The sequence below is a fragment of the Drosophila takahashii genome, chromosome 3R, assembly GCF_030179915.1.
Source record: "Drosophila takahashii strain IR98-3 E-12201 chromosome 3R, DtakHiC1v2, whole genome shotgun sequence".
Lineage (NCBI taxonomy): Eukaryota > Metazoa > Arthropoda > Insecta > Diptera > Drosophilidae > Drosophila > Drosophila takahashii.
The window spans coordinates 30,937,229-30,955,656 of NC_091681.1; the positions used below are offsets into that span (position 1 = coordinate 30,937,229).

At 37.8% G+C, this 18,428-nt stretch overlaps 1 protein-coding gene across 3 annotated transcripts in view; it reads right to left on the reverse strand.

Annotated features, from left to right (window-relative positions):
- sima (HIF-1 transcription factor component sima) overlaps nucleotides 1-18,428 on the reverse strand; it is a 74,598-nt gene that overhangs the window by 35,485 nt on the left and 20,685 nt on the right. For 2 of the 3 annotated variants that reach the window (XM_017153223.3, XM_070216801.1), the window contains exon 7: nucleotides 9,399-9,540. In XM_017153223.3, coding sequence (XP_017008712.2) covers nucleotides 9,399-9,540 — 142 coding nt within the window. Of the gene's footprint in view, nucleotides 1-9,394; nucleotides 9,541-18,428 lie in introns of those variants that run through there. The other variant, XM_070216802.1, reaches the window with a different exon arrangement.

Genomic DNA, 18,428 nt, shown 5'->3' on the forward strand with positions numbered 1-18,428 from the left:
CTGAAAAAACTCAATGTCGAGGAATGGAATCAAATAACGGCGAAGGATGCAAGGACATTGGTCCAATCGATGCCAAATATGTAGACTGAAGTTATAAAACATAAAGGGTATCAAACTCCGTACTAAACTCGACGTACTTTGCCCAAAATATGGCTTTTTCTAATACCATATGCATTTGTACGCATACTTTTTCTGATGCGAAATCCGGCCAATTTGTACATTTTTATTTATATTAGGAAAAGTAAAGGTGCTAGAAATTAATAAGTTACGTCAAATTAAAGCTTAATATGTGTACTAAATGTTAAAATTAAAATGACATTTTTACGAATTTTTTTAAGACTTTTTTTAAGCTCTAAAGTTGCGGAAAATATTTGTACGCATACTTTTTCTGGCAAGTGTATATACTATTTAAGGTAAACTCGATAAGTATCGATACGAAAAATAAATCGCAATTTTTGGTAACTAGTCATTTAATCAAATTCCACAAATAAACAAATCGTGTGATTTGCATAGAAAAAGTCAAAGAGAGAGAACAACCTCCCAAGAAATGCCTCACTCTCTCAATCTCCTCCTTCTCCTTTGTTCTTTTATCGCTGGAACCCGGAGTTAAAACAACAAAGCAAAAAGCTGGCATAAAAGAAGGCGCCGCCACCTGGAGACAATTTACCAGATAGCAGAAGGTATTACCTGCAATCGTCCTCCACATTTCGCATAACGTTACACGTGCCGCCCCCTCCAACAATCTCACACCTCCACGAAATTTCTCCGCTCAGCTGTTTTCTGATTTTCTGGTGCAAACAGGAACTTGTTACCCACGCCCCGGGCAAAAAATTAGAGTGGGTGGAAGATGGGAAAATTTACACATCTCCATCATTTCACTCCAATGCGGCCTACTTTTAGGCTCAAAAAAAGAGAGAAATTCTCTCTTTATCGCCATAAAGTTTCTCTTGAGCATGCGGCCTACGAGGGACCTTGAACTCGAATTTTTTTCCTGAACCACTCGGCTTTCACTTTCGCTTTCGCCGCGTTATGTAATCCTCCGGGGAGAGCGCAGATGAGCGTAAAAGAGAGAACCATTTAGGCTCGTGCAATGGCATGGAAAATGAGCAAAACTTTCACTTTCACCAGTCAACGACACAAACACAGACACACACACATTAAAAGAGAGAAAGCGAGAACGTTTGGGGTACAGAAAAAAAAAACATAAAAGGCAAACACAAATGCGACGCAAAAATATTTGCAAGAACAACAAAACATATGATGATGTTATTGTTGTTTATTCCGATTTTTCCCCTTGTTTTTCCTGTTAAATCGAAGTGCCATAAAAAAAAGAAAAGCTCGGCGAACAAACAAATAAATTTTGTAATAGACGGCGAGGAGGTGAAATTGATTTGCCTTTTGCTTAGGTTTTTTATTGTCCGACAAATGTCAGGGACAGCCCCCGAAAAAGTATGCTAGGTAATTGTCACATCATCAGAGGCGCAGGGAGGGGGGTTGGGTGTTTAGTAAGGGGGAGGTCCTGGTACATTGTTCCCCAAATCGCACGGCACGTGTATTTATAGCTGTGGTGTGGAGGGTCAGCAGAAATAGGGGATTTCCCTGGCCCCAAAATAGGGCCTAAAAATAGGACCCGGATACACAGAGAACATGAAAATAATACTATTTTATTACCATCAAAATAATAGTTGTAAGCTATTATTCATCTGAAAATTAAATATGTTCATTATTTTTTACCAGATAAGTCTCTTGTAAATTGAAAACTTATGTAATTTGAATCTCTATAGATTGAATAAAGTAAAAAAAAAAATATTTTGGAAATATAAAATCAATAAAAAGCTTGTAAATATTTAAATTTATCATTGTCTATCTTTATAAATTTAAAAACTGAAAATTAGATCACTCTTTTGAAATTGTTATAGGACTTTTAAGTTTCATAAAATACATATAAGTATTATTAAATAGTTCAATTTTGTATTCCATTTAAAAACAAAAATCTTTTCCAACCAAATTAGATGATTTTTCTCCCTGTGTGAAAGGCAAAGTGGGTAAAACAAAATATTAAATCTACCAAAAATTGAGCGGTTGGGAAGGGGCAGGCGGTGAAAAAGCAAATGGGCCAGATGAAAAATGCTGATGGTTATGGCCCTCCGACTCGGCTGTCTTGGCCAACTTTAAAATTATGGAAAAAGAAAATACATTTCCGTGAGCTAAATTACGCAATTTGCTGGCCGAAGGACGAAATATCGTGGCCGAAGGAGCAGGTGGAAGCGGAAATAAACAGGTAAGCACACGCACATATACAAGCAAGAGACACGCGTTCAGTTCGTTGACTTCCGGTTGGAAGGAAAAATTGGCCACCTCCATGAAAAAAAAGAAGAAAAACTCCCACCCTTTGTCGCTCATCTTTTCCCCTCATTCTTCCACTTTCACCAAACCATTCACATTGCTCCGTTAAGTGTCAATTACATTGACGTTTATTCAAATATGCAACGCACGGCCAGGAATACTCAACATTAGGAAAAAAGAAGAAGGAAGGAAGGAAAGCGGGAAATAATTCCAGAGCCCCCTAAAGTGCGAGCAGGATAGTCGGAAAAACCCCCCAGGTGTGCGTGTGTTTCTCCCTCACTCCGCCGGAAAAGTCACCTCTCTTTGCGTGTGAAAGTCTTCAAGTTTTGGTAACATTTTGTGATTTTGGGCGGATTTATCGGGTTTTATTGTGCGTATCACACAAGGCCTTTTCCTTGGCATTTGCCGCAGATATATGTTAATATGGTAATCCACCACTTTCCCCCGTCCTTAACCCTCTTAGCACAACAACGGCCCAAAAGGCGAGCACTCTATAAACTTTTAAAGCCTGTTCTTAAAGCGGCTTCCCATCAAAATATGAACTGCGTGTGTAAACGAGAGGCTAAGGCCATCAAAATGAGCTTACAATAGAGAAGAAAGTTGAAAAGCATAGCTATAATTTAGCTAAAAGCCCAGGATCATAATACCATGAATTTTGTATCGCTTAAAAGCAACATCAGTAAGTTTTCTCTTAAGAAGTTTTATAAAAATTTGTTTTTAAAGATATGAATTTCCTAAATCTCTTATAATGGTACCGAAAAGTATGCAGTGAAAAATTTACTTATCGTAATAATGCATTCAAAATATATTGTCACATATTTTAAGACAACTTTTAATATTTTAATCTTTCTGGTTTTCCTTCCCGTTTTTTTCAGTGGCTTACCCAAACGATTGCTTCGCAATTCGATAACGTGGAAGATCCATTTTTGATGCTGGCAAATTTACAACGTTTACGTTCCGTTTGTCCGAAAGAGCTTGGCTTTTCCAACGCAAATTTTATGCGAAGCATAAAAACGTTTTCATGTGCAATCAAACCCAAACTCTTTGCAGCGGGGGGGAAAATGGGGATCCAAATAAATAAGAAGAGAGCTCAAGATGCTGTCCTATCAGCGGCAGCAACAAGCCAATCAAAATGCAATTTCCACTCGTGCACAGGACATAATTTAACGACACACATGTGGAGCTGTAACAAGCTTTTCAAGCGCTTTTCCCCTGCTTCTCTCCTGCCTTCCACGCTTTTTCCTTTGCCATTTCCATCAAGGTACAAATAATAAATATGCAAACAAGTTGATTCAGCGGGCTCAGCTGTGACTATGAATTTGTCATTTTGTTGGCGCATCAGCGCAGGAATGATGAAAATATTTATACAAATAACGCTCGGGCGACACTCGTTGCGTATACGCAATGTTGACGTTGATGGGGTCACAAAGATAAAGATAAAGAGCCAGCGACTTCATCAAAACAGAATCAGCTGCCAGGCTGTGCGATAAGCAAACAATTGCCCAAGGATACGAGAAAACTCCATCCATAAACCGGCTTTCCAAATTAAATTCCTCAAGGATATACGAAAAAAACGCTCTACATCAACGTCAAATGGTTGAAAATTCCACTCTTTCTCTCTCTCTGTTTTTCTGTACCTTCCAATTTTGTTGGGCTTACACGTGTGTGAAATGTTTTTCTCTTCCCCCTCTCCGAGCATCCCCCGAGTATATTTCCAACTTAAAGTGTTGCCCCATTCACAGTTAATTATCCTGACGTCACAGAGCGTCCACTTGAGTCCGACCGGAAATCAACAAACATTTCCACTCAGTTTTTGGGGATTGCAGGCCGAAAAAGGGCCAACATTAGCATAATAAATTGGCCCAGCTTGGTTTATCGAAGGCGAGTGAATAACTTCATCGCTTAGCCGCATTAATAACGCGGCTTTAATAGGGACTTGCCCAGAGATTCTACACCATCGAACTGGTGCCGACTACGTGACCAGATAACTAAGGTTTGTGGATGGGGAAAAAATACAAGGAAATTTATAAGGAACGTTATTCTTCATTCAGGAGTACACAGAGAAAAATTACCATAAAATTAGGAAGTTTTTAAAAATCTCAAAAAAACATTTTTTAAGTGTTAATCGAATATCTAGGTTTTAAAACAACTATTTCTTTATATTATGTTTACATTATAAAACAAAATGTAAATAAAATGTTAAAATCTTTAGAAAAATAATTTGTTGCATACTTTTGGACACCTTTATAATTTAAAGATTTTATTTCCACATTTTTTTGCACTACATTTTTCTCTGTGTCTTGTATTTTCTTGGCTATCAAGAATAGTTCTCCCACTCCCCGCATATCTATAGCCCATTGTAACAGCCTTTAGGTAATTGTGCGGCCATAAATCTCTCCTTTGGCTTACTGCACTGACTCCGGGGCAATTTAACGCCTGTCCGGGTGTTGCTGCCAAATACCATTCCCATTAAAGAGACACCGGGAGTCGGGATGGGAATGGATGTCCAGGTGCGGATTGAGTGGAAAATCGATTCAAGGCAATTAAGGTCAACGTGGAGGAAGAAGGAAGAACAAAAAATAAAAGGTGAAACTGCCTTCAACTTTTTCAATTAGCCAGGTGACCAAAGTTATCGCTCGGAAGAAATCAAAATCAAAACAAGAGAGAACGCTATAATCGAGTGCCTCGACTATTAGATACCCGTTACTCAGCTAAACAACTTAATAGAAATATGCCTCCTTTTTTGTTTTTCGAAGCTGGAATTAGCTCCCGTTTTTTACCCAGGGAACTCCACGTGGAGGCCTTCTAAAACTTTCAATTCTGCCTAGCACATCTTCCGTCTCTCTCTAGCGCAGGTGAATGCACTTGTGAAAAACGAATACGAGCAAAAAGAGACAAAATGCGCGCCCTTTTCAAATAATTTAAAATTTGCAATAACATATTGTGAATTAGTGTGACCACAGAAAAAAAGGACAAAAAGTTCAAATTAACCATCTGAATAGATGGCGCTATTGTATATTGAATTGAGCCATCTACCCCAAGATATTGGTACTACTGGCCATGAAAGGCGGAAATGTAGGCGCTAGACAGGTTTAAGCGTTAAATGGGTTTTGCGGGCGTTAGAGTGGGCGTGGCAAACTTTTACTTGGCCAATCGATATGTATTGACGAAACAAATACATATCAGTTACTATTTTCATAATAGCTTCAAAACTGTGGGCGATAGAGAGGGCTAGTGGGCGTTAGAGGGGGCGTGGCACCTTTTTGAAATAAACTTGCGCTGCGTAGGAACTCCCAGAATCTGCATGCAAAATGCCAATCTTCTAGCTTTTATAGTTTCCGAGATCTCAGCGTTCATACGGACAGACGGACAGACAGACAGACGGACAGACGGACAGACGGACATGGCTAGATCGACTCGGCTAGTGATCCTGATCAAGAATATATATACTTTATGGGGTCGGAAACGCTTCCTTCTACCTGTTACATACTTTTGCACGAATACAATATACCCTTTTACTCTACGAGTAACGGGTATAATTACGACCACGCAAACATCAAACCCAGAAGGCAAGTGAAAGGAAAGAAAAACTTTTTGGGGGCATGGGATACGTAAACTTAGGGAACCCTTTACCAAAAACCAGAGAAAACCCGTCAATAATCCCGATTAGAGCATGTGTATATGAAATATTTATGCTGTGGTCTGCAAATGGAATTTGCTCTACGAAAAGGTCGTCCCAAAACAACACAAACATGAATAATGGATGGAAAATACAGCACAGTCTTCAATTCGCTTTAAAGTCATTTTGGTCATCTTTCAGTTCATTTTATGGCAGGTCGGGCAATCATAATGAAATTCCCTTTTATTGCCCCAAAGTATGCAGCACACATTTTTCGGGGCCTGGAATGATTTTTATCCCAAACCAGGCCCACTCCTTACTGCCCTTAATTTATTGTTTTAATTTTTAGTCGCACGGCCACAAAATGGCGTCCTGAGCCTCCCGAAAAACCCGGGAAAACTTTCGGGGAAAGTGTTAAGAACTCGTGTAAATTCCATTAGGGCTAAAAAGTTTCTGGCAAAAAAGGGGGAAAACCCAGGGGGTGGTGATTCCAGCCGAAGGCTATGTCAAGCGCGATAAATCAGAAAAGGCAGGAGCGAAAAAGCATCTACAAGACAAAGTGAGAGGAAATTTGGTAATTAAAATCAACGCGTGGCTGGAATTATGCAAGGACTACGGGACTATAAGCTATAAAAATGCAAATTTCTTTCCAGGACCCGAAAACAACATCGACTAATCAATGGTAATTGGATTGGCGTGGGAAATTTGCAAGTTACTCGCCGCTTTTCTTGGCTTTGCGAACAAATGTAGGAATCTAGAATCTATAAATATGCAGCGGCAATTACGCATCTGAAACAGATTGCACCGCTCCCAAAGATAAGCGACCTTGAGCCAGCTGCCAACTGAGTGACAAGCTCATTAGGCGGAGAGAGAGAGAAAGAGCGGACGGTGCACTGAAAAAAAAGTATTTTAAACCTTTAGTTAAAACTTTAAAGGCAAGTAGGGTTTGAGTACTTAAATATTCGTTATATATTAAGAAAACGTCGTAATAAATTTATTATAAAACCAAAGTTTTATAAAATTTAAGTTTTATAACTTTAAATTCAAACATTTTTAAAGTTAAAATATATTAAAAAAAAATGTTATATTAATATAGTTTTATTACTTTATAGTTTCATTGATTTGTTGTTGTTTCAGGACCTTTTCTTGAACGGATTTTATTGATTGTTTTTAAAACATTACAGTAGCGATATACTATATTTATATATATTTATATTTTAAGTACAAATACAAATGAGTTAACTCAATAATCTTTATTATTTGCCGTGTGGCAATCATCACATGTCTGTTGCGTTATGGGAAACAGTTATCACACAGTTAATAAATCAAGCCAAGCCCCAGAGTAAATTAAAACCAAAACAACACCACATCCCATATAAAGAGTGAGAAAAAAGGAACCCAAAAGGTAAACAAAGTTCAAAGAGATTCTTCAGTTGGCAGTCTTTCAAAGGCTCTCTCTCTCTCTCTGTTTTCCACTCTCTTTTTGCTTGTGTAATATTGTTTTTATTCAATTAGGCAAACAGCAATTACAAAAGCAGCAAAAACAAATAGGTCGACTATTTACAAGCAAACCAATATATTTGTTGTCATTTAAATGCACACGAGTGGAAAACGGATAGCAAATAAATATGGAATGTATTCGAATAGCTGACACACTATTTCCGGAAAACATCAAAGGGAAAAGGATCAAAGAGAATTATGGGTACTTTATTCAAAGTAATACCAATTTTATTTATGACATAAGTCTCATATATTACAAAAACTATATTTAATCTTCTGGAAAGTATTGGATTTGAAATTGTTTTTAATTAAATATACGTGTATACCAAACTTAACATCATTAAGCTATTTCGGTTTTCTATTAGATCTCTTCTGCTTAAACTCTCCCCCACTTTTTTTATGGAACCCACACGCATTGCGTAGTTACACAATCGATTTGTAAGAAGTTTAATCAAGAATTGAACAATTGAATCAACTTGATTGACGCAGTTAAAAGAACAATGAAGACACGAGAGAAATGAATAAAATAGGGGTCAATCAACGAGAGAGGGGAGGCTAATCACATGTTGTGTGAATTAAAAGCAAATTGTCAGCATTCATTTGCACCGCATCACTGCATTCGTCATCAAGTAAGGGGTGCACAGAGAGAAATCAGGTACTTAATGTTTTGAAATAAACAAAATAATTAAAGCAGTTTTCAGATTTTTCTAAGTTTTAAACCAGTTTCTCTACAAAATTCTTTTTAGACATATGTTATATCATAACATAAGATTTATTTTTTCCCGTGTCTAAAAACGAATTCATTTGACCAAGTGAAAGTGTCTGATGATTCCCATGCTGCTAATTCCTCTAAGCTACCGAATTAACGAATTTGTATAAAATTCGACACGAGTCTCTAAACACAAAAAAAAGGTGCACAATTAAAAATGAATTTGTATTCGTTTGGTAAAACAACTAAATGCGACCAAAAAACGTTTATAAAAGTAACCATTCTGCTTTTTCCTGTTTCATTTTTGTTTGAAAAGCAGGCAAGTGTGAAGCTCGAAAAAAAATATAAAAAAGAAAAACGGAACAATGCACAAATATTTGCTCATACACGCTTAAATTAAGTAAATACAAAATCGTGCGGGGTACTTACCAGTCGAGCTGAAAAAAAGGGGGTGGGTTGGCATGGAGGGGTAAATGGGGGCTTTCTGGGGGCGGCAGAGGTGCTTCTTCATTAGAGACATTGTTAATTTATTATTCATTGTTGACCCGCACGTGGACTCACGCAACGTCCGTTAAAATAAAATATATATTATACACGAAAAACAAGAAAATAAAAACGCAAATGGAAAAGGCACGAAACGGAGAGAACGTAGAAAATATCGAATGGATTATGAATATGGAAATTGAGGAAAGGGAAATTCGATTGCGGGATGCTAATTTTTTGGCCTGTTATCAAATGAAAAATCTGGGCCATGCGTCAATTCTGCGGTGACAATTCAATAAATGACGGATTAGAAAACCAAATCGATGCGAAAAAAGAGAGAGGGGGAAAGCTTACATAAAGCACCAACTGAGGCGCAGAATTCTTTATGCAAATGTCGAGCACACGCACCAACCACCCCCTCCAAAAAGGAAAACACCCAACCACCCACAATTACCACCCGCCAGTTCAAGGCTGTTCAAATATTTCGAGAGCGGGGAAATTAAATTCGGTCGATTACAGATGGAAGGAATAAAGAGAATTTCACTTCCCGCTTGGTGGCTTAATTAAAAGATAAAAAAATTACCCCAAAAAAATAAATGTAATGAGCAAATATCCGGCATTGTTCCGGTTCCATAGAAAATCGAAAATTTCTACCTAAAATTGGCTCAATTCGGTATTTTCGGGACCCGTTTCTTCTACAATTAGTATAATATGGTATACAATAGGATCTGACTGACTCACCTTATGACGTAGTTAACGCAAACGACACTCTGTGGCTTTAGTTTATCATAGACAATCGTGGCCTGGCTAAGAATCCAGCAATAGCCACCATATTTTCCCAGAAATCGGTAACGAGAGGTTTCACCCTGTCCCTTGCTCAGCACTGCAAAAATATAAAGAAAATAAATCAAGGAATTAGTTGGGTTGAATAAATTCAAGTAATAAAATAGTTAAAAGCCCCCCGCTTGTAAATGTGGTTCAAGTTTGCCCCAATGCTCTTGGCAGAGAAATCAATCGCATAATAACCGCCACCACAAAAACAATAAACAAAATCTTCTGCGGTCTAAAATACCACCCCGCCCATTAAATGTGTCATAATCGAGATACGGAGCTATTGAACCAGATACAAAACCAAATCGGTTACATTTTGGCACATTCCTTGTACTCCAGAGATCTTTTGGCCTAAACAGATAGTCAGGAAGTATTACCATGGTTACTTGTATGGGTGGTAACGAATATACACAGGGAAAATATTTAGTTGAAATTTTAAAATATTCACCAATTGCATTTTAAAGTATTTATAGACTGACAATTTCATTTTTGAATTGTTATAATGGAATCTTAGTTAAAGAATTACATTTTTAAATATACAAGAAAAAGTATAAAATCTATAAAAATAAAAATAAAAAATAATCTATATGTTTATCCATTTAATGGATTCCCAATTACTAAAATCTTTATTTAAAAATGTAAAACTAAATTAATTTTTATCATTTAATATGAATTAAATTCGGTATACACTTTTCATCGCAGTGTTTTTTCAGCTGGTTGGCAAATTGTCAAGTCTCAAATTACGGCGCCAAAAGCGATGGGGCATAAAAATTAAATAATAGCAACTTGCTTTGCGTGGGGCGCAAAAAAGGGGCGTGGCAGGAGGGTCTTAGGCATTTTGATTGAGCCTTCTTCAGTGCGAAAGAAAGAGACAGCTGGGCCGAGAAAACGTTGCCAAGTAATTTGGCCCAACGAGGACGCCACATAAACTCGATTTTAATTAAAAGCGCCACCCAAACCTGTAGGAAAAAAAAACGAAAAATAATATAAATGTAAAGGACCCAACCACGTAGGTAAAGCTTTTATCTCGGTTTTTGTGACAGCTTTTCCTGGCCCCGAAATCGTTTCAATCAAATTTTTATGGACGCCACTGGCAGCGACAAGAACATGAAATAAATGATGAAAATTCATAGGAATTCGGGCAAAAAGCAATTGAAATTCATGGATGCTTTTTCAGCACAGGTCCAGAAATCGGGATTAGCTTAAGTGCCTCACAGGTCACAGGTGCGCAAAAGAGGGTAATATCCTGTTTAAGTCGCAGCAATAAAAATACATTTGCATAAAAAACCCCAAGAATTAATTGAATTACTAAAGTTTGTAAGTGTCGAGCTACCTTTGCTACAATTAAATTAAATAATTTATTACAACGGGGGTTTTATAAAAGTAAGACGAGCTACGTTTTAAAAATTGCGTAAATTTTTTCTTTATATTATAATTTATTTTTTATGTATAAATATGTTTTATATAAATAAAACAAGAACTTAAGAAAAATCCAGAATAAATCTAGAAATTTTCTAATGAAACGCACTGTAGTCCCAGGCTAAACCTCAAGCAAAACATCCTTCGTCTCACTCTGATTTGTTCCTTCATTTATTCATTCAGTTAATTCGAAATCAGCAGCAGAAAATTAGTTTTTCCTTTTCTTTGCTGCTCAGTGGCTTAGTGGTCCCGTTTTCTTGCCAAAAAATAGAGAAAAGAAAATAGCGCGGCAAAACGGTTGGGGTAATTATGCGGGGTCATTAATAAGACAAGATCTAAGGAGGCCTCCTAGAAGCCCTCAAATTCTGCTGACAGCTCAGTGAGATTGATGCGAGGAGCAGGACATATGTGGAAGCTGGTCAAATTAAGTCCTTAGGTCAAGGAAAAAGGGAAATGCCCCAAGAAAGTATGCTATACAAAAGTGTGCACTAAATACTAAGGGTTTTTAGTGTTGTTTAGATTTTTAAATAAGTTTGAAAATGGGAAAAACAATTCCTACTCTACTATGAAACTTTTTATTTTTCAATAAAAAATTATTAAGAATAATTGAGAAATAGGTTTAATAAATTAAATATTCTTTTTTAAATATACGATATTCTAAACCTATGATATTCGGCAAATTTTTAATTTTTGTTGTTTAAAAGACCTTTTTTTTGGATTCAGCACTTTTGTAGAAATGTAAAATAATTGTAAAAGTTTTAATAAAGTTAAGGAAACTTAAATATTATATTTCTTGTTCATAAAAGGAGTTTTCTAACTAGAAAAGAATAGCTAAACCAACCAACACCGCCTTAGAGCTCAGACGATTGCCATTTGGCAGTGTTTATGTGGAATTAGCAAAGTGAGCAGACGGAAAGGCAGCAGAAGCAGCAGCAGCAGGAAAATCAACTGCAGTCGGTGGAAAAGCAGCTGCAGCAGTGAACTTGATTTGCCCTCAGCCAAGGACTTTTCCCATGGACCTTTGCCGGCATTTTGAGCTTGAGCTTGAGACGGAAAATATTAAAATATCTACGCGCGGCAGCAGCAAAGATCATTTATCAGCAATTTTTTAGCAGCATTCCTTGGCTGCCATTTGGAGCCATTTGCCATTTTCCATTGCCATTGGAGCTGCTGCTCCAACAATTTATGAACACGAATGCAATCCGCTTTTCGCATGGCAATGGCCATGGCCATGGCAGTGGAATATATCCAGGACTTCGAAGGAGTGTGGGGAAAAAGTGGAAGGAAGCTGGCCATTTGTACAAATAATCAAACAGAGAAGTTGGTAAAAGGGATAAAACCAGACTCTATTCGAGTCGAATGGAAGACAAACATCAAAACCGCATTCAAGGTTATGTATCAAGCGGGATGAGCACGGCATGTAGGAGGGATTCTGGTGAATCGCAGGATGCAGGATGCACAGGATGTGGATGTGGGATTCAGGATGCGCACAATGCATGCTCAGACACGCTCGAGTACACGGGCAAATCCTGGCAGCAACACAACAGTAAATCATCATCAACGCAGCGCACGAACCGAGAGTTGCCAAAAGGATCAGGAGAACAGGTGCAGCAGGTCCTTAATAAGGTGAATTCTTGAACAGGTCAGTTTCTGGGTTTAATTTTTATAAGTTGTTTACCAATGTAAATTTTGCTAATTCTAATTTTTACATTTATGTAAAATATAAAATAATTAAAGCTCTTTAAAAAATATATAAATACAAATTTTAGAATTTTTCGGAATGAATCAGTTTTCTTCCTTCAGCCAGAGTTCACTGTACCCCATTCGTTTGCTCATCCTGATTGCTGACCAGAGTCCAGCGTTAAGGGCAAAGAATGAAAAGAAGATGGGTCGAAATCACATTGGCACAAGTGGATAAGGAAATAAATGTTTGGCTTTGGCTGCCCAGGGATGTGCGCATAAATCAAGGATTTGTTTGCGGATTGTTTCGAATATATCCAGAAGCACAAAGGTAGTTGACTCGGGAGCGTCTTAAATTTAGACGTAGCATTGACCTTTTGGCCTTCGCTTAAGGGCGGCCACGTGGCGTATGCGTAATCTGTCCTAATTGAATTAAGCCGTGACATAATCCCCAATCCACAAAGAAAGCGGTCTTAAAGTCAATATGTGCTGGGGAATATATGCAAATTTCTTCTGCTCTCTTTTTCTCTATTTTTATTTTTTTACTATAGCTTATTGAATAAAGGAGCTGGGGCACGATTTTCCTGCGTCTTCATAACCCGCCAGTCGTGTGGAAAATTGCATTTTACCACCTTTTTCGGTTGGCAGCAAAGACAGGACATTACACAGGACTAGAAAACCAGGGGAGCAAAGGAAACTCAAGTCCTAACGACTTGAAAGGGTTTCTCCGGGCATAATGCCAACTTACTGCCAAGAAATAGAGTCTTAAAGCCGGCCATTATAAGTTGGAGTTGCCTGCAGTGCCCATAAATGGGTTAATGAATGTTCCGCAGGACCTCTTTGTCCAGTTAAAGGAGAAGTTTTGTCGGAGGGTGGAATATATGTATGTATTATATGGCATACAGCATAGGCCAAGTTTTGTGGTCGTAGGGGGGAATATTTCAAGGATCCCTGGTATAATATATGTGCAGCAGCTGCCCCGAAAAGGAAGGACATTTTGGTAGACCGCCCGCAGCGAGAAAAGTCGACAAGTTAGTCGGATTCGATGGAGCCCATTAAAAACTACTCAAAATGTCAGCGGGAATATAAAACCACACGGGGCATGTGGCCAAAAAGGACGAACCACAAAATGTAACAAATTTGCTTAATTTGCTTAATTTGCCATACTGAAATACTGTTTTGTGTTTAACGCAAGAAAATCTTACAGTGCAAAAAATATAGATTTTTGGAGTATATTTTAAAAAATACAGAATCGCTATTAAAACACTAAAAATACTATTTTCCTTAAAAGAAACAAATTTAATATGTTTTCGGAATTTAAAGAAGATATAAGGTTAGAAAAGAATGAAATAAAAATAAATTGTATGACAAATAAATATGCAAACATTGAATTGCAAATAATCTTTTCCATTCAAAAGAAAAACAGTTATTTTTCTCTGTATGTCAAATAAGAAAATTTCAAATTCCCGGTGAAAAAGCGGCAGAAAAAGCAAAGAAAAGCGGCGAAGGAAACAACGGAAGTTGGGCAGGGGCACAAAAAAGTTAATTGAAAACAAAAGTCAAAGAATTTGCATATTTATTTGCCGCACAGCCTCAGACTTTCGACTCTTTGCCCACAAGTCAATATTTATTTATGCGTGCGGAAAATTTAAATCACTTAAAAGCTGACAAAGCAGAAGAAAACTAAAGTGCAGCACACCGCTCTCTTTCGCTTTCGCTTTGTTTTGCATTAATTAGAATTTAACAAAAATAAATGCTGGGTAATTGAAAACTTTCTCCCCTTTTGCCAAAAGCGAATCCAGCCATTATGCTCATTAATTCCATTCGCCTGGAGAAAATACATATCTCCGCCTCCGATGGCATTCATTTAATTAACTCAATTTGAGCGGAAGGAAAGACATCATCAAGACATCAAGAGGGAGAAACTGGGATTGGCAACTGCCTGCAGGTGTTGTGAATTTCTGAATTCGGTATATCCAGTAATATATGTAGAAGGTGTTGGAGAGGAAAACCCCTAGGATTTCCCTTTTTCCCTTTTCGGTCTGTTGAAACAATTAAGTGCTGATGGCTGGTAATTTTTTCTCAGTTTTTCCCGCGGAGGAGCAGCTGCAACTTTATTAAGCAAAATTTAATGGCGGTTGCCTTTCCCTCCTTAAACTATTTTTGCCCCCCTCGAATCCTGTCGTTTTTCATTAGCGCCGCCAACTGACTTGCAACAATTGTTGCACAAACAACCAAACTCGCCAAACTTTGGCTGCAATATTTTCTTTCTTTTTTTGCCGTTTCATGTTGAACAATTAGTTTGGCTGGACTTTTCCGGACACACTGCTGCTGTTGTGTTGTCCATTTGCCAAACGTCTAATTGGACTTGCTAAAGATTTCTACAGAGATTTGGGGCAAGTTTTTTCATTTGCCGTGGCACCTCCCTTTTCTATCCGCTCGTTTTTTCGTTTTTCCTGGCTAATAATTTAGTTGAGAAGAACGCTGGTTGGCAAAGCCCGCTTTTCTTTCATTCTTCTGCGAAATCCTCTTCTCTACTTAATTTTCTTTGGCTTTATTAATAATTTCGGGAAAGAAAGAGCTTTCATTCATAATGGAATTACTGTCGTAACTGGTCAGGCAACCAATCAATATTGAAGGGTCCCAAATCCTTTTAGGCCTCTTTTTGTCAATAAGCTGGGTTGGGAATGCCAAATGATTTTTGTTCAGTTTTTTATTGATTCAATAACTAAGTGCAAAAAATTAAGAAATAGTAAAATATTAAATAGAATTCTTAAAAATTAAGATTTAAAATTCTAGAAAAAAGTCAGTTTAGACTCCACGATGATTTGAATCGAGTTTTATATTTATAGCTTCTTTTATAGTATGTATATAGTACTTTAATATTTTTTTGTAAGCCCTAGTGTAAATTTTAGTTATAAAAAATAAAATAAAAGCTAGGAAGCCAAAAAATATGCAATACTCTTGAGGTAAAGTGGCCAAACCCATAAAAAAACTTGCGGCTAGAACACAAAATTTTATGATGCATCCAAATGCGCCCACGAAAGAGACAGGAAGACTCAACTGAAAAGAGACAGCTGAACGGAGTGTTGCTTAAATGTCAATCTATCTGTCTGACTGTCAATTTCAGCAATTGCAGCGGCGACGTCGGCAGCGGCTAAATGCGTTGAAGGAAAATTTCATTTGCAGATATCGTGCTGTCATTTAATAAACGAATTGTGAGAATGGGGAAAGACCAAAAGCGAAAGAGACGGCAAGGGTGGGGCAGAAAGAGACAGAGACAGACAGACAAACGCAGCGATGCAGTAACAGATATTGGCAACACTTTTCCCACAGACACCGAAAAGGGGGGAGAGAAAGAGACGGGGAGTGGGCAATAGAAAGAGAGCACACACACATGTAAAGGAAGTGCGGCAGACTGGAGAAAAAACCAAATGCTGAGCGACAGGCGGCGAAAAGGGGGTTTTGGAGAAAGGGGAGCAAGGGAGGGGGAACTTTCTCAGCGGGACATCGCGTAGGTGAATGCACCCATTGTATAACTAAAACCATCGCAAGGCAGACAAGCTTCACAGATATGCGGGAACACTGCGAAAAATCATAATAGAATCTCATCATTTTCAATGGAATTATGAACATAACTTCATAAAAGGTCTTTTAATTTTTCAGTAGTGAAATTTTAAGACCCCGATTTTTACAAAACTTTTAAACGAATTGAGATACGATTTTTTTTGCCTATAACTATTTTTGGGGAATATGAAAAATATTTTGTTTATTTTTCAGCAGTGAAATTTTAAGACTCCGTTCCTTACAAAACTTTTAAAAGAATTGAGATACGATTTTTTTTTGCCTACGAAAATGTTTGGAGAATATCAAGAATATTTGGTTTAATTAAAAAAAATGTTATTTATTTTAATCTTATTCTTCTTTTTTTTTTTATAAAAAAAAACACATATATTTTCCTCAGTGTACGTGCGAATTTCATAGTGTTTGTCTGGGTATGCGTTTGCGAGTGAGTTTTGTGTAAATCCCGTTCGTCGCCAACTAAATGCCAATTTCAGAAAATGACGCGGAAAAAAGGAAGGCGCACACAGTGTAGCTGACACGCCATGCTTATAGAGCGCGGATGGTTCCTGAAGAACCCAAGGAACTCAGGGAGCGGAGGAGCGGGTCTCTGGAAGACCAAAGCCCGAGGCGGTTTCCCTGATCCGCCCCAGCCATAAATAATTGACAATGACAGAGCGCGCCAAAAAAGACCAGCGCCAAAAACAACAAATTTAAAATCATTCTCGTGTCGAGCGACAGGCCAGAAATCAACGAGGGGCGGCCAGGTGGGCGTGGTCCCCATCAATCTGTCAAAGATTTCGCATTTCCACCTTAAAAGTCAAAACTCCTTACAAAAATAGAGCGTCACTTTTCTCCGGAACGAAAAAAAAATGATTTGGACAAATATTGACACTCCGTAATGAGGGCAAATTACAAGGCAAAGAAATGTGAAACAATACGTAAAGTTCAGAGACTTTAATAATGAGAGTACCCGAAAATCAAGTTTACCTAAGGATTTAATTTAAATTTTGATCTGGCAAAAATTAAGTTTTATAGTTAAGAATTAATAAAGAAAAGTTAAAATAAAAAAAAATTACATCAAACCAATATTCATAAATATTTAAGTTATTCGTTAAAATTTTTACACCAAATTTACACTTAAATCGGTTTACAAATTTTAATACTAAAATTCTAAATATAAACTCAAATGAAAAGACGACAATAACTTTTCATTGTGTTCCTTTTTGGCCACTCCCATTCCTCAAAAAAAGGAAATTTTAATAACCTCCTCAAGGATTCCCAGAAAAGCAGCAAATGAAACCAAAACCGAAATTGATATTGATGGAAACAAACGGGGACTTTGGCATAATTTCAACATGCTGACCTGTCAACGCTCCGAATGGCCGATGGGCAAAGGGCCAAGAACAGTGTTCAACACTTCATTAGAGCCATCATGAATGGCAGAAAAGGCCTTCTCCCAGTTGTCCCAGGCCATTGACGAAAAGGAAATCCTTCGCCAAGGACCGCAAATATTTTGCCAGTTTACACGACTTATTTAGCAGCGGCGGATCAAAGGGGGTTCCAAAGTCACAAGCGTCTTTTGATTGATTGAGCCAGGGCCAAAAAGCCCAAGGGGACCAAGGAAAACCCAAGAAACAAGCACTCGAATGGAGACCAAAAGTCCAAGTCAAAAGGTTTTTTGTTAAGCAAATTGTGGCTGGCATTGTGGCAGGTTTCCCCAGGAGTTTGGGGCAAAGGCTTGACGTTTTGTTTTCGATTGTGAGGGGATTTGTTAGGGGATTTGCAGTGGAGGCGAAAAAAGGGGGATATTGTGCGGTCAAGAATGTGTAAATAATACATATATTTTAAAATTAAATACCAGCATAATTTATTTAAATCAGCTGTGTGCCCATTCTCTGCTGCCACACACACAGTATGCAGTCAACCGCTGATTTACATGATTACTAAGAGTTTTTCTACCTTAAAAATATCCTTTTTCCCTTGAAGTTCTGAAACTGTTGCACTCTTTCAGGCTCATCACTTTTTTATCGACAAGAAATTTTGCATGCAATTTCTGCGCTGTCTTTCTTTTACTTTTTTCCCGCTTGCCTAAGCACATTTATTCGTTTTGTCTGACAACCTTTCGGAAAATGAAGGCCCGGCGGGGTGAGGTGGAAAATTGGGAACGACTATCATCAGCAGCACCCACCCGTCCTCAAAAGAAAACCTCAATGCAACTAAAAAACGAAAAGGAAAATTGGCAAAAGGAAAATCTCCGCCCGGCAGCCAAAAACATAA